The 15,165-nt window shown below is 32.7% G+C and overlaps 1 protein-coding gene across 2 annotated transcripts; it reads left to right on the forward strand.

The window, feature by feature from the left end:
- The first annotated feature begins 280 nt into the window (after positions 1–280).
- LOC144968338 (uncharacterized protein aq_987-like) lies at positions 281–14,280 on the forward strand. Of its 2 annotated transcripts, none has more exons than XM_078906611.1 (9): positions 281–334; positions 1,539–1,670; positions 2,399–2,446; positions 3,755–3,831; positions 5,260–5,314; positions 6,141–6,321; positions 6,743–6,849; positions 11,984–12,082; positions 12,733–13,260. In XM_078906611.1, exons 2-9 carry the CDS (start codon positions 1,539–1,541, stop codon positions 12,736–12,738), a joined length of 705 nt encoding a protein of 234 aa, XP_078762737.1. In that variant the 5' UTR covers positions 281–334; the 3' UTR covers positions 12,739–13,260. The 2 variants fall into 2 exon arrangements, with proteins under 2 accessions (XP_078762737.1, XP_078762736.1); XM_078906610.1 differs by having other exon boundaries at positions 287–452; positions 12,733–14,280.
- Positions 14,281–15,165: the final 885 nt, after the last annotated feature.

A 15,165-nucleotide genomic window follows, 5' to 3' on the forward strand; every position in this document is an offset into this window, starting at 1 on the left:
GTTGTTGTTGTTGTTGCTGTTGTTGTTTGTATTTTTGTAGTAAAAACGTTTCCATGAAGTAAAGTAGGCCTTATAATGACTTATAACAGCAAGACTATCACTGCCAACTTTACATTCACATTCAAATTCAAGTAGTACATTTTCACCATACTGTACAAATAGTCTTCACTTCCCACTGTCGGGTTCTCATTCAAAAGAGATACAGGGATAAATAAGTTTAAAATACGATGAGTATTCGAGTTAACGACACAATGCCTTCATGATTTATGAAAGTGAAAGTAAAAGTGGATTTCGTCGTAAACAAGGAAGTCTGGAAGACGTCCCGATTGTTATCGTACGTGTATTTATAGATAATTAGATATGTAAACATAATTTACGCATCACTTCGATCATTTAAGGCCATAAAACAAAAGCGGTCACGCCAGTATAACGACTAACTTACAATTACAAGAGTGAGTAGACCTAACATGACATGAATGAGAATATTAGTAGGTATCTTGTAGTTGTAGTACAGACTATGGCACTGGAGTCAAAATCAATAGATAGCTAGATCTATTTTTTTTTTTTTACATAGATAGACAGATATAATTCTTTTAAAACGCATTTAATACGATACATTACTTTTAGATAAACGAAACGGTTCCAACATTATGATGATTTTACTAGATACTCAAAATTTGGCACTATTCGCGACTTTTTTTATGTTTACATTGGAGATTGGCCAGATTTGTTTCGTTGTGTGAAGCAATTTAGTTGGTACATTACGGACTACTTTCGAATATTTTCTTTTTTGCAATTATTATTTGTCTCTCATTATTATATTTCTTATACACACTTGTTTAATTCATGATGATTTTACAACTCAAAATTTGGCACTATTCGCGGGTTGATGTCCCTGCGAGGGGGCGGCTACTTTTTTTTAATGTTAACATTGACATTGGAGATTGGCCAGATTTGTTTCGTTGTGTGAAGCAATTTAATCAGTACATTACAGATTACTTTCGAATATTTTTTTTCTCATTTATTAATTGTCTATCATTATTATAATTCTTATACACACTTGATTAATTCATGTTTCTTGTTTTCATTCCACGTAATAATCAGATCCCAGTTTCATCTATTGTCTTTGGGCTTGGGGTGGAGGGAAGGGATATTTTTTTTTTTTTTATTTGTTTGTATTGTGTGTGTTTTTTAAAAATCAACACGCATCATTTGATTGACAGGTGTCAATGTAGCTATGCCACTTGGAATCTGTTTTGTAAGCAAAGTACGCATTTAAAAACAATTTATTTTCTATTAGTTTTAGATGTAAAAGCTATTTGTGCACTTAGGACGCTATTAGGGCATACAAGGGAAAACCAACGAGCAAGCTTTCTCAACAACATACTGCTTCATCTCTCTCAATAGTATCATGTTTAATACAAATACAAGGAAGTCATTGTTAAATGGATGATGTTTTGTTCCCAAGAAGATTCTGTGATTTGATTTGATTTTCTTGTTTATCTTTTGTCGTTTGATTTTTTTCTTCCTTTACTCAGATGGCAGATTCACCAGCTACTGAATCAGAGAAGGTCGGTGATAGTGATGTGGTTTACTATCTGCGTGATATCAATCGTGAATTGGTAGAGGCATGGGAGGATATTTTTGCTGATTACCCGGATACATTTAAGGTTTGCTTCAAAGTCATAGTGTTTTTTTTGCTGGCAATGAGCAAAATGTTTAACAATTCACTCCAGCTTAGATGCTTATTTAGCCGACACTTTTTTAAATATTACAAATAAACTATTAAAAAAAAAACTACAATAAAAAAAATAAACAAAATAAACAAAAGATGTTATTTCCTTATTTATATTATTATTATTATTATTATTATTATTATTATTATTATTATTATTATTATTATTATTATTATTATTGTTATTGTTATTATTATTGTTATTATTATTATTATAATAATGATAATAATAATAATAATAATAATAATAATTATTATTATTATTATTATTATTATTATTATTATTGTCATTATTTCTTCGAGATTCAAGTAGCAATGTTTGCATTGTAATGCTGCTATGTGGTCTAGTGATATGACACTAGCTTTCAGATCAGAAGGTCATGGGTTCGAGACTCACATTCTCTCACCGTACTCGGGTGTAAAATAAGTACCTGGTCATTAACAGCATTGTAATATCTCCTATCAGGCATCATATCCTGTCCTACGTTTAAGTGTTGCTGTTGTCCAGGGACCCCTTGTAAAGTCCTTTGAGCACGTTTATTGGATATTGCGCTATATAAAAGCCCTTTTTTTTTTAATGTAAAAAGTAGAAATTTTATACATAAAGTCTTAAAGTGATTTTTTTAAACATATATTTTTATTTTTCTATTTGTTATTATGCAGATTTCAAAAGGTGACATATTTAGGGATGCTCCATCAGCTGATGCCATTGTGAGTATCAAAAAGTTATTGGTGTCAAGTAGCCAAGTTATCATCCTCATCTGTAGATATAGAAAAACTAGTCATTCAGAGCCAAAGCGCCTACTATAGAGCTGAGTTTATCCCAGTTTTGATCATCGAAAAGAATACCTGGTCTTAAAAGACTCATGTTTTTTCTATTAAGTCTATTTGAAGTCTGCCAAGACGGTCATTATTTTGACCAATCACAATCAATTGATATATTTGATCACACATTTCAGTGATTGCTCAGGTGGTCCCTGAATCTTCAAGAACATTCTTTCATATATACCAGGGCATGGCAATGTCACCGCAGGTGCTCTATCTATCTCTGTCACCCACATACCTTAACAATGTGATGATTAATTCATCTGCTTTGAGCTTAGATTTTTAATTCATCACCCTATTTATTTATGACCATTTAGATAAAAAAGATCACGTATGTTAACTTACGATCTTTGTTCTAGATATCAATGTAATATTTACAAACCTTGCAAAATTCAATTTTAAATTCATGACTATCAGTATCAGTAGGGGGAATTAGGTCCCAAATGCCCTTGAATTGTGCTAAAAGGGTAAAAAGCAGGAAAATTAGATATGTTGTGAAGTATGGAAAATCCTATAATCTATACTATAAAACCACTCTGAGATACTCAGGCTTTTAAAAATTGGACAATTTAGAAATGGACGACTAAACTGTTTCCATTTATTTTCAGTGTCAAAATATCAAAGCAATGTCCTCTTACATCATTCTTTAATTCCTATTGGCTATTATATTTAGCAATGATATGAATATTTCCTTTTTAAAAATAAAATTCCGAGTTATAGGTAATTCAAAATGTTTTCAGAATTTCATTATCTTTATAATTACAAAAGTAAAACTTTAATTTTTGTTTCTGTCTTTTTAGGCGAAAGACTATTTTGGTGTACTGAAGATAATTATAATTTCTTCTCACTAACATTTACCATAAATGATCAGAGTTCTCATAACTATGTTTAGGTGTTAACCAGCATAAACCTTACTTGAGATATTCTTAGTTCTGCTCTATTCCACATGTTGACCGAAATATCACCCAAAGTTATGGTATGCATTTGCCCTCATGTCTTGATCTACTGCAATGCGTTCATCTCTTTCTTGATTCCTTTACCATGCCATAACAGTTGATATGTGTCTAGCCCAGACTGGTTTTCAGTTCAGGCGGGAATCCATTTAAAAATGTTTTGATGGTTTTATTTATAACAAAACTTACTCCTTCTATTTATTTATTTATTTGTTTATTTATCTTTTTTTTTTCTTTTCAGGTGTCTCCGGCCAACAGCTTTGGCTTTATGGATGGTGGCATTGATTATGTTTACACAAAACATTTTGGAATACAAATGTAAGTAGTAACCCTTGACGTTTTTACTCCTACCTAGTGTCATGTCTTATCATTTTATTTGGTGACAACTGCATAACAGCAACAAGTATATGCTTCTAGTCACATTGTTGTTATTACTCTCTTGGTAAAGACAGAAAGGTCTGCAGTTAAAAAAAAATTAATGGGAGAATCTATTGATTTGACAGTCTTGTGGGAGAGTATTTATTGTTGTGTTTCAATGCTTGTTGTTGTTTGGCTATTAAGTTGCCGTTGTGAATTGTTTTCATGTTTGAGTGCCCTTGTGATTTACAATTACTGTTGTGTGTTATTCTTCCTCTGAGTTTGTGACATCACTATGGGTAGAAAAACGATCTTCTCTCCTTTTTGGAGCTCTTAATACTACAATATTCATAATGGATTGTTGATTGAAATTATTCAAGTGTTGACTCTGTTTTTATTATGTTTTTATTACTGGACGAACATACCTAGACAATTCGTGTGATGCCTTGATGCATGGCATTTTTTAACCGCCCATATATGTCCTCTACATATATGGAGAACCCCCACTTCAGTGGAGACTATTTCTTTACTTTTTCATATATCTTACCTATCGTGAACCAGATTGAGAAATCCGTTCACGACAGTCTCCTGTGTTTGGAGTTAGAAATTGCTGTATTATTTATCAAGGATTTTGTTGTTATTTTTTTTTCCCATTCTATTTAATTTTTCCGTGTGGAAATGTGTTCCTGTTAGACTTTTCCTTCTGTTTCCCCCTTCTTCCCCAACCCCCCCCCCCCCCAACCTCCCTTACCCTCATTTAGTATTGAAAGTTTAATTCTTATTTTATTAGCACGGCTTTAAATTTTCAAAAAGAGATTAATTTTTTATTATGGCTTGCATCTTGACCATCATAAATGAAATTTTTGGTAAATTTTATGTCTGAATTATTGAGGAGAAAAGGAAAGAGATGTGCATTTATAAACAATATAAACATAGCTGATGTTTATGACTTTAGAGATTTAAATAGCTGAATTTCATGTGCTGTGGCCATAAATGTTGAAGTTATCATACACATTGTCAGTAGCTATATTCAGTTCTCCACAGATTTTAAATAGCTCAAATCCAGTAATACATTAGATTAAATTAGGAAAAGAAAAATTCTCATATTTTATTTTGGTTTTAGTTTTTTTGTTTTTTTGTTGTTGATTTTTTTTGTTTTTTTGAAATGATGCTCTTCAACATCAAAATGGCAACTTTCATTTAATGAGGCTTCAGATATAACGAAAAGCCACACCCATTCCTGCTGAGTGACTTATTTGTATCAGAGTCTGAATGTATAATAAGTTAATTAGAGCAGTCATGAAGGTGAATATATAAATAAGAACAACTCCCAATTAGCATGCATTCCTCCGTTAAAATAAAATTTTATTTATTTTTCTTCTCTTTCAGGCAAAACCGTTTGCAGGACCTACTTGTTTCTGATTATGATGGGGAACTTTTAGTGGTAATTATGATCATCACTGTTATTAACCAGTAAACTGCCATACTCTGGAAAGACATGTATTTAAAAATTTGGCCAGAAAACTTGATTTTCAAATGTCGATCGATTTAAATGACTCATCTTGGCCAAAGTAAGTAAGTGAGTAATATCCACTATATGTTCTCAAAAGTGCATTATGAGGGGTCGTGAGCGAAGAGCAGCACTTAACATTGGAGAGGACATTACACTTTTTTTTAAAATTTCGACAGGCAAAAGAATTTGTTTCAGCATTTGGCTCATTTGTTAATTAAAATACTGTATGTACCTCTGACAATGTTCTTATATCTATTGGTTATAAGCATGAACAACTTCTACAATTTTTGAAAATTAAGTCAGTTTCTAGAAATGATGAGTTTTGTAAATGAATGACATATGAAAAATGAGTTGCATGGTATGTTTTTAAAGACCTTAAACTTTTAGTGTATGGATGAATTTTGATACAATTTAGATGCTCAAAATTCCCCAACAATTCCAAGTATGCTAAAACACAGCTTAAATGTTTGACTCTAATTTGACATTTTATAAATGGAGGGGAAGGGGGGGGGGGAGGGCATGATGAATGCTTCCATTTCTACGATAAGAACAATCTTGTTTGGTTGTAAAGACAGTGCTAGATTAGCTAGGGTCAGGTTACTCTCTTGATGCCACACAATGTGATAGGTGGATTTGAGCCGGTCATCTCTAGGTTACAAAGTAAAAACTATAATGGTGTGCCTTTTTGATGTCAGAGAATGACGAAATTTAAAGAATCCCGGAATCCTGACAACATTTTTCATTTGTTTATTTTCAGGGACAAGCAGTAATCATTCCAGCATACGAGAGTGAGGAGATGTGGAAATCCGAAGATTTGTCAGCTTTCAATGGCGGATTGCCAATTAAGTACTTGATTTCAGCTCCAACTATGAGAGTTCCTCTGAATGTTACGAATACACCAAATGCATATCTGGCCTTCAGGGCTGTCATCTTGGCTGGTTTGTTACATATCGTCTTGATGTTAGTTCAGATCATAAAGCCTTCTCAATAAATGAATATGTTTTTGCCTCATACATATTCATGACACTAGATTGAAAACGTTTGCTCCTGCTTTACTTAGTGGAGAACAATGAGTGAAAACAGTGGTAAAGCCATTAAATACAGAAAATGGTAAATTTTTTGGGGGTTATAGCCATGAATATAATTCATGTATATGAATGAAAAATGTCCTTTCTTTGCCACTAGATACATTTACCATTTACCAAATGTCCATTACATTTGACCTGAATGAGGGGAACAAATATTTGTTAAGTGTATTGAGCATGGTAATATTGTGAAAACTTATAAAGTTTCAGTTTTATGTATTCATTTATGTTTGTTTTAGTCAAGTATTGTCTGTTTGTGTTTCAAAATTTTCAGTGAGGAGACACAATTCTGTGCCAAACAATGACAAGATCAAAAGTGTCCTGATACCAGGCTTGGGAACTGCTGTTGGTAGAATGCCAAAACGACGATGTGCATATCAAGTTAGTCACACATATTTTAATTTATTCATGAGTGATAGCAAGTCAGTGAGTTGACCAAATTGGATACATGCTTACCTTAAAATAGATTGTTACTGTAAGTTTGCTCTTTAATTTACTTTAAAATCATGCACAATAAAAAATTTTGCCCAACCAATATATATGCAGTGTGGATCGCGTTCCTTGTCTTCACATTACTCACTTTCTCGCATTCTTAACAATCTTAATATTTGAAATTTATGCAGTTCTCTGTTTTCTTTGTACAAACTTCACATTTTCCTTGTTTATATATATATATATATATCTATATATATATATATATATATATATATATATATATATATATATATATATATATATATATATATATATATATATATATATATATATATCGGCCTTTTTCAAAAAACTGCCAAATCCCTGTCCTGTGACGATAATTGGCTCTTTGACATATTTGATGCATATATTGTTAGCAAATACTTGCTTACACACTCTCACTACACATTACTAACTTGTATGAAACATAAAAAACAAAAATCGAGAGAGATTCAGGATAGTTATGGCATATTGTATTGACGGGGGTAGAGGAAAATACCCTGTCCTTTTTTTTGCATGATGGCTAGAAGTCGAATTCTTAACAAAATGGAGTGTCTTGTTGTATACACATATGAATTCAGCTGATGCAAATTGCCATCTTCTAACATCCTCATAAAAGTTTGTAGCAATCAGTCTTTTCTTCTTCTTCTTCTTCGTTCCCGTCACGTCACATGGTCAGTCCGGTCTGGTGAATGAAGCCAACAGTGGTCCTGAGGTCGTCCTCACTGCCGTACAGCTTCTTTGAGTATGGGGTTGGGTCAGGCCAGAAGTTCCTTCTCAACTGGTTGTACCTTGGACATTCCATTAGGACATGATGTCCATTTTCATTTTCAAGTCCGCAGTCACATTGTCCAGAGGCACCTGCTCTGGACATCCTCCACATATGTTCCTTTAACTGGTTGTGTCCAGTTCTCAGTCTGAAGATGATGACCTGTTCCTTTCTGTCGAGCACCTTGATTGGGTCATTCATGTTGTATTCTGGGTGCTTCTCTCTCCATCTCTGAGACTGGATAAATCAGTCTTTTAAATTTTTTATATTACTAAAGTTTGTCCCCAAGGTGGTTACTCATTCCTGTAACGGCAGTGAAAATTAACCAATTAAAATCCTCTAAACAATAGAAGTGCAACTAACAATGTTTTATCGCCGTAGATACCTCTTTTCCATCATGGCCAAAACTACAAACACATGGTTTTTTCATCCAGTGTGATTTCCAGATCAAAACCACTTCAAGAATGGTGAGTAGTGTTCAACATAAGACCATGACCCTCATTCCTGTTACCAGGGTTATTTAAATTAGAAATTGAATCACAAATAAAAGGTATCAGTATATAGCTTTTTAAGGCTCTAAATAATAGTCATGCTTTGATGTTGGAGTAAAGCATATTTTAGGGATAGTATGAATCGAAGCGAGATAAACTCATCCCTGTTACACTCATTCCTGTTACACCTTGTTTTGTAACAGGAATGAGGGATGTAACAGGAATGAGGAAAACATAACAGGAATGAGTAACAGGAATGAGGAATGTGAACTTTCATAAAATGAAACACACGTTTTATTGTAACTAAGTCCTTTGGAGCATAATGGCCCATAGAATCGGAGCTTATGCCTGTTTCTGTATCATGAAACAGACATTTCACTTATGAATACGACGTTAGTCTATAGCAAATTACATTCCCCAGCAGCACTGGTACCATAATATACACCTGCGTGAAGCAAAGTGAAGCAACCAGAATTATTTTCCTTGATTAAGGAAACCACTCTATGGTGTGGAGATTTTCGAACTGTTACCTCCAAGTCGGGAGTCCCTTTCGGTAACCCCTCGGCCACGGCGCCTCCACATGGTTACCATTAAAAACAATTTTTATTGTATACATATTCATTTCTTCCATTGCTGAAAGACTATTTTTAGTGTAAAGTTACCTTGCCAATACCAAATGCCTAATGTCCAAACATAGTTTGTTGCCTGTTAGGCTCAGATACATTTTAGATGATTACTCTGATTTTAACGTCCCGGTATCGCTTGTACAAATGTGACATTGTATCACATAATAGTCTTCTTTGTTTCTTGACTTTAATTCTTGTTACACCTTGTTTTGTAACAGGAATGAGGGTGGCGAAATGGAACTTGATATTATTGTTCATTTTCAAGGGTCATAGCTTTGTTGTAACGATTGTTTTATTTTGTTTTCTTCATAAAGGCCAAAAAAGCCATGACGTCAGCCGAGAGCAACGACTTTACAGTCAAAGACGAGATGGAATTCCTATTCCACGTGCTGTTTGTCTTAAAAAAAGAACAAGACAAATACCAGAGCGACAAATCGAGTGGAAAGAAAAAGTCCATAAAAGATAAGACACCAAGAGAACAACGCAAACAGAAAGAATTGGATAAAAAATTATCACACACACACACAAACCGGAAACACCAAAATCTTGATCTGAGTTACACTCCATCCTCACACTCAAAATCTCCACTCCAGTATGTCTCTCGTCAAAGATATCAAGCTACTAAAACAGGCTGTTCTCCTCTCTTTCTCATTCGAAAAAGAAATCCAAAAAGTACAAAAAGCGCTTGGACAGGTCATTAAAAAAACACAGACTTCCGTTGACACCCCGATCAAAAACTAGAAAACTTTTGAAAGATAGCAGAAAAAAAACAAGAAAGGTGGCAAAAATTCAGTGAAAAGAACATTACAATATCATTTTGCACTCCTATAAGACATCAAACATTTGAGGAACAGAAGGCATATGTACAAATCCGTGAAATATTTGGCAGCTGGTATGACTCTCAAAAATATAAACTCTTGGAAAATTTCGGAAACGACGTCAAATGCCTCCAAAATTTACAGATCTTTTCCTGAAAGGTGACACTTCTAAATTAGCTCCAGGAAAGAGAAACACAATAACAAGAAATAAAGTCAAGAAATAAAGAAGACAATTATGTGATACAATGTCACATTTGTACAAGTGATACATCTCTTGAAACCCATATGTGTCATTTTCTTCATTCTACCGACTTAAGCCATTTTGGGTTGTTACTCCAAGAAAAGGGACAGAGAAACATGTGCATGTAAAAAATGTGAAAACATTAACATGCTTGCTTCAGCGCTTTGGAGAAAAGGAGTCAAGAATGTTCAAAAATGTTGTTGGTCACATCAATTAAATTTCATTCATTTCTACAAAGTGATTTGAAGCAACAGGTCTTCAAATGTAATGATGGAGTCATGCCTGAAGTTGCACCGGTTGACTTAAACAGTGAATCAAGTGATGAACATGACCAAGATGACATAGACATTAAGGTGATGCCGACTGAAATCGATTACAATGGTTTTATCAAAGATTGAGTGAATGCAAATCATTTGATGAAGTGGTTGATGAATGTGAAAATCAAACATTAAGTGTTTGTGGAATAGTTGGGGCCAGCAGAAGTGTAATCAAAACTCGCATTGGTATTGACAACAGGTTTACACATTTCATTCCAAATGATATACCTAGATGGGAAACGGTTATTTTCAGTCAAGCTGAGGGCCGATGGGGATTGCCTGCCTGCCTGTGGTGCAGTGTATGCATTTGGCAAAGACACAGAAACAGACGAAATACGAATAAGATTGATACAAGAGCTGGCTTTACGCAAGGACCATTATTTAATTTGTCAGATTCAAACATTACTTCACTCAATGACAACATCCAGACAGTTGTTGATTTTTTGTCACAAACTTGGACCATTAGATTCCCGATGTTCACATAAGTGATAAAGATACTCTGGAAGAGATGTTCAAACTGGACGTTATGTCATTAAGTAAACCAAAATCATACATGGATATGTGGCAGCTTCTTGCTCTTTCTAGTGTTTTAAAAATGCCTCTTTTGTCTGTTTATCCAAACATTCCGAACTGCCACAAAAGAGTTATCTTGAGTCAATTGATTCAACCTAGAGTTAAGTTAACAAACAATATTGGTGCTCTTTTGTGGGTCTCTACTAATATAAGCCCCAAATCAATGTATTAGCGCCCTAACCATTTTGTTCCCCTTCTGAGTTTCAATCACTATGCGTATTGAATTTATAATCCTTTCGAATAAATATGTTGTAATTACTCATTCCTGTAACAGAAAACTCATTCCTGTTACGTCCACTCATTCCTGTTACACAAACTCATTCCTGTTAAGAATGACTTTTTCATTTTTTTTCATGATAAATATGAAGACTTGAAAGGAAATATTATTTGTGGTGGTTTAACACTTATATACCTAGACTATGGTAAACAATTTTTATTTTTGTCATTTTCCTATAATTTTTTTGAGATGATGATTGCTCAAATAATATCCTTTGTTTTAAAAAACTGATTTCCGAATGCCTTTTGTAAAACAATAAATGTCATTTTATTGTCAGAATTAGTATCAATGCTCTGTGTTCATTGTTTTTCAATGTTTTCTTTCAATAAGTGTCCAAAAATGTGTTAATTTATGTAATGTGAAATAATTTTATAAGCGTAACAGGAATGAGTCACATGTGGATCGTGATTCACAAATACTTGAATAAGTGACCATGGAAACTCATTAAGCCCTGTTATTACAATTTTATGTCGCATACATATCACAGAAAGCATACACAAAATAATGAGAATGTTGGAAATACTTGACTTTTTAAAAATGTGAAGACTCGAATTTGGCGTTTTTTTGAAAACGGCCGTTTTATATATATATATATATATATATACATTTCAATATTTCAAACTGAAAAATTGGGAAATGCAACTGATAATTTTGTCTTAATTTTTTTGTGCATCAGCACTTTCGTTTTGTTTTGGCCTTATAAGCAATTTTTTAAAAATTACTTGAGAAAAAAAGTAAGAACAACTCACCTCTGTTTTGTGTTTTAAAAAAAAACCATAAATGATATTAATTTCATTTTCTTGTTCATTCTTATATCTTTGACACACAATGCACTTTTATGTAACTGTGATAAAGTGCAATCTAGCTCATGACTTCAGTGTAATACCTAATGGGACATCACTGTTTTTTTTAAAATTTGAATTGAATAGATGCTTCAAGCTTATGAAACGTTTGTGAAAGGAAAGACATTTCGCATTCGACCACATAATCTTCCGGAAATATTTGAGGACCATCAAGCACTGATTTCGGTAGGCACATTTGAACATTTCTTTGCATCAAACTAGTTCTGATAACTTTTTGAAATGTTGCTTTAGTTTGTTTTGTTTTGTTTTGTTTGTCTATTTTTTTTTCATTTTAAAAACAACGCAAATAATATTCTATTTTTAATACCATTGTTTATTGACTTTTGTGGATCGTAGCTTTAGTGATCATATCATTTTACTGGTTTATTGAGAGCAATATATTTATCTGTCAGAGTCAATTGAGAATTTTAATATAATTTTGGTATGTGCTTTTTATGTAAAGTAAGAATGATCGCTGTTGTTTGTTTCAGGCTTCATTTTTTTTAATTCAGAGAAAATTAAACTTTTGTACTTCTAAAATGCCATGACTCTTGTTTATCAAATTATGTGATCAGATGTCAGTACAATCAGAGGGCTGGCACTGTATGATTTTAAACTGTCGTAAGCGCTGTAAAACTCTTAAAAAGACAATCCAACTACAGGATGGGATTTTTATTTTATTTGTTATTTTATTTTATTATTTCAATTGAGCTTATTAAGAAATGTTAACAACAATTTCTGTATTTAAAAAAATAGAAAGTGCTGCCTAATTTCATATTAATGAAATCATTATTGTCTAAATTCCTTTACTATATCTTAAATGGCATTTATTTCAGGAATAAAACAGCTACCGTTGTGTGTATGTGTGATCCTGCATCATGTCATTGAGATGTTAATGAACTTCAGTCAGGCTATTTATGTGCCAGCAAAAAGCCACATTACAGAAACCAAGGAGGTAATTTGAACTACCTCTTCACGTTTGCTTTTTAGTTGTTTTCATTATCTAACAAGAAAAGAGGAAGATGAAATTATGATTTCTTTCCATGAGAATTAACTGAGATGGTTTACATTTCCGGTTTCCTTTTTATCAATACAAATACTTTTACATAAAACAAATTGATACTGAGGAATGACGGTTTTGGAAAAAATATCCTTAATATTTTTTCCCCCCAATTTTTATGTTAAAATATTTGTGTTAACTGTTTCAGCCTCACATATGTTCAGCTTCATATTATTTTAATCTTATTAGATCAATTTGAAATTCTTTTAAATAAGTGGCTGAATTATTTAGAAATCGTTTTTTAAGCTTGAGTATGAATTTGTTAACTGATGTGCAGTTTCAAAAAAAAATAAAATAAAATAAAGGATGCAATCTTTATAAAAGCAGTCCTCACCAATTTACTTTACATTAAAAATTATATGATCTATATGAGATTTTCCAGTCAACTCAGTGAAAATCATAGCACTAAAATGGCGCTGTTAAGGAAAGTGAAAAATTTGCTTTCAACTGCTGACAAAAACAAGATGAACTTTTTATGTATGTTAGACTTATTAGCTGTATTTGATATGATTGACCACAACATTCTGTTGAATCAGCTAGAATGTATTTGTGGTATCAAGGGATTGATGTTGAAAGGGTTTGAATCTTACTTAATTAATTGTTGACAGATAGTTGTAATTAAGAATGCCAGATCACTTGATCATCCTCTGAAATTTGGTGTGCCATCAGTATTGGTGCCAAATCATTTTACAATGTACAACTAATTGTTATCGTAAGAAATAAACCAAAGTACTTGTCAGTGAGATCAACATCTGATCAACTATTATCCACAATTCAAAAACTGTGAGAAATCAAGGATTCTTCATGAACGAAAACCTTATGATGAATGATCATGTTTTAAAATTATACCAAGTCGTTAATTATTATTATATAAAACGTATTTGTAGAAACCTCATGGATGAAAAATGTACGAGACTTGTAGTGCATGCACTTGAAACTATCAGAATTGATTACTGTAATTCTCTACTTTTTGGACTCCCGAAGTCACTTTTGACAAATTTCAATAACTTCAAAACAAAGCTGCTAGAATCATAACTGGGACAAATATTAGAGAAAATATTACCCCTGTTTTGAAACAGCTACATTGGTTACCTGTCTAGAGGAGAGTTGAGTTCCAGATGGTTTGTATAATTTTCTAATGTATTCATGACTTAGCACCACAATACCTAATGTCATTGATATTGGAGTAAAGGCCACCTCAGGCTCTCTCCTCCTCACAACGAAAGAAGAATGTCCAAAACAAAATTTTTGGAATGTGCATTTTACTTTGCAGCACCATCAGTCTGGAGATCTCTCTCAGTCTTTACCAAGTAATAAACAAAAATGAACATAACAGCTTCAAAAAAGAACAAAATACCACAAACAGCATGTTTTGGGCTAAATATTTCGTATGCCGTCTCTGTTGAAGAAAAATCTTGGAATGTAAACAAAAAGATGCTTCTTCTAACAGCTTAGTATCATTCAGTCTTTACCAGAGGCACTCTTACTATTGAGTGCTTTAAGTTTAGACTGAAGACAAAATTTTTAGATTAAATTTCCCTTAATATTTCAAAATTTAACATTTAATTTTCTTAAAATTCTCATCTCACCGATGTCTTGTAAAGCGCCATTGAACACAATATTGCCGTTGTATAAATATAATTTTATTTTTATTTTTGTTTATTTTATTACATAAAACTTCTTGGATCAATAATTTCTTCTTTTAATCTACATTACCAATTTTATGCAGATGATAATCAAATTTTTAAGTATAATTTTATTGCTTAGTTTTATGCTTTATGTTTGAGTGACTGATGTTACCTTACTGTTAAACGCTTTGACCTTGTTAAGATCTGGGGTAAGGCGCTATTTTTAAAAAGGTCATGTATTATTATTATTATTATTATTATTAGTATTATTATTATTATTAAGTGATTTCCCTGTTCTGACTTCAATAGAGAGGAGTCTGGTACACACCATTAAGAATGTGCCATACATATTTCTTTCTCTTTTTCACTTTCTCTATTCATGTTTTCTTCTCTTCCCCTCCCTTCCTCCCTCTTCTTCTCCCCCTTTCTCCATTCTTTCTTTCTATATCCATCTCTTTTAATTGCACTTTTATTCCATATTAGAGTGAAATTCAGTTCTGCAATATACAAACTTTGACCTACTGTTCCATCAAAATTTGTTAACTTATACTTATATCATTTGTTAATTCAGATATGACCAT

Source organism: Berghia stephanieae, chromosome 3 (assembly GCF_034508935.2).
Source record: "Berghia stephanieae isolate SIO BIC M18660-M18661 chromosome 3, UCSD_Bste_1.3, whole genome shotgun sequence".
NCBI lineage: Eukaryota > Metazoa > Mollusca > Gastropoda > Nudibranchia > Aeolidiidae > Berghia > Berghia stephanieae.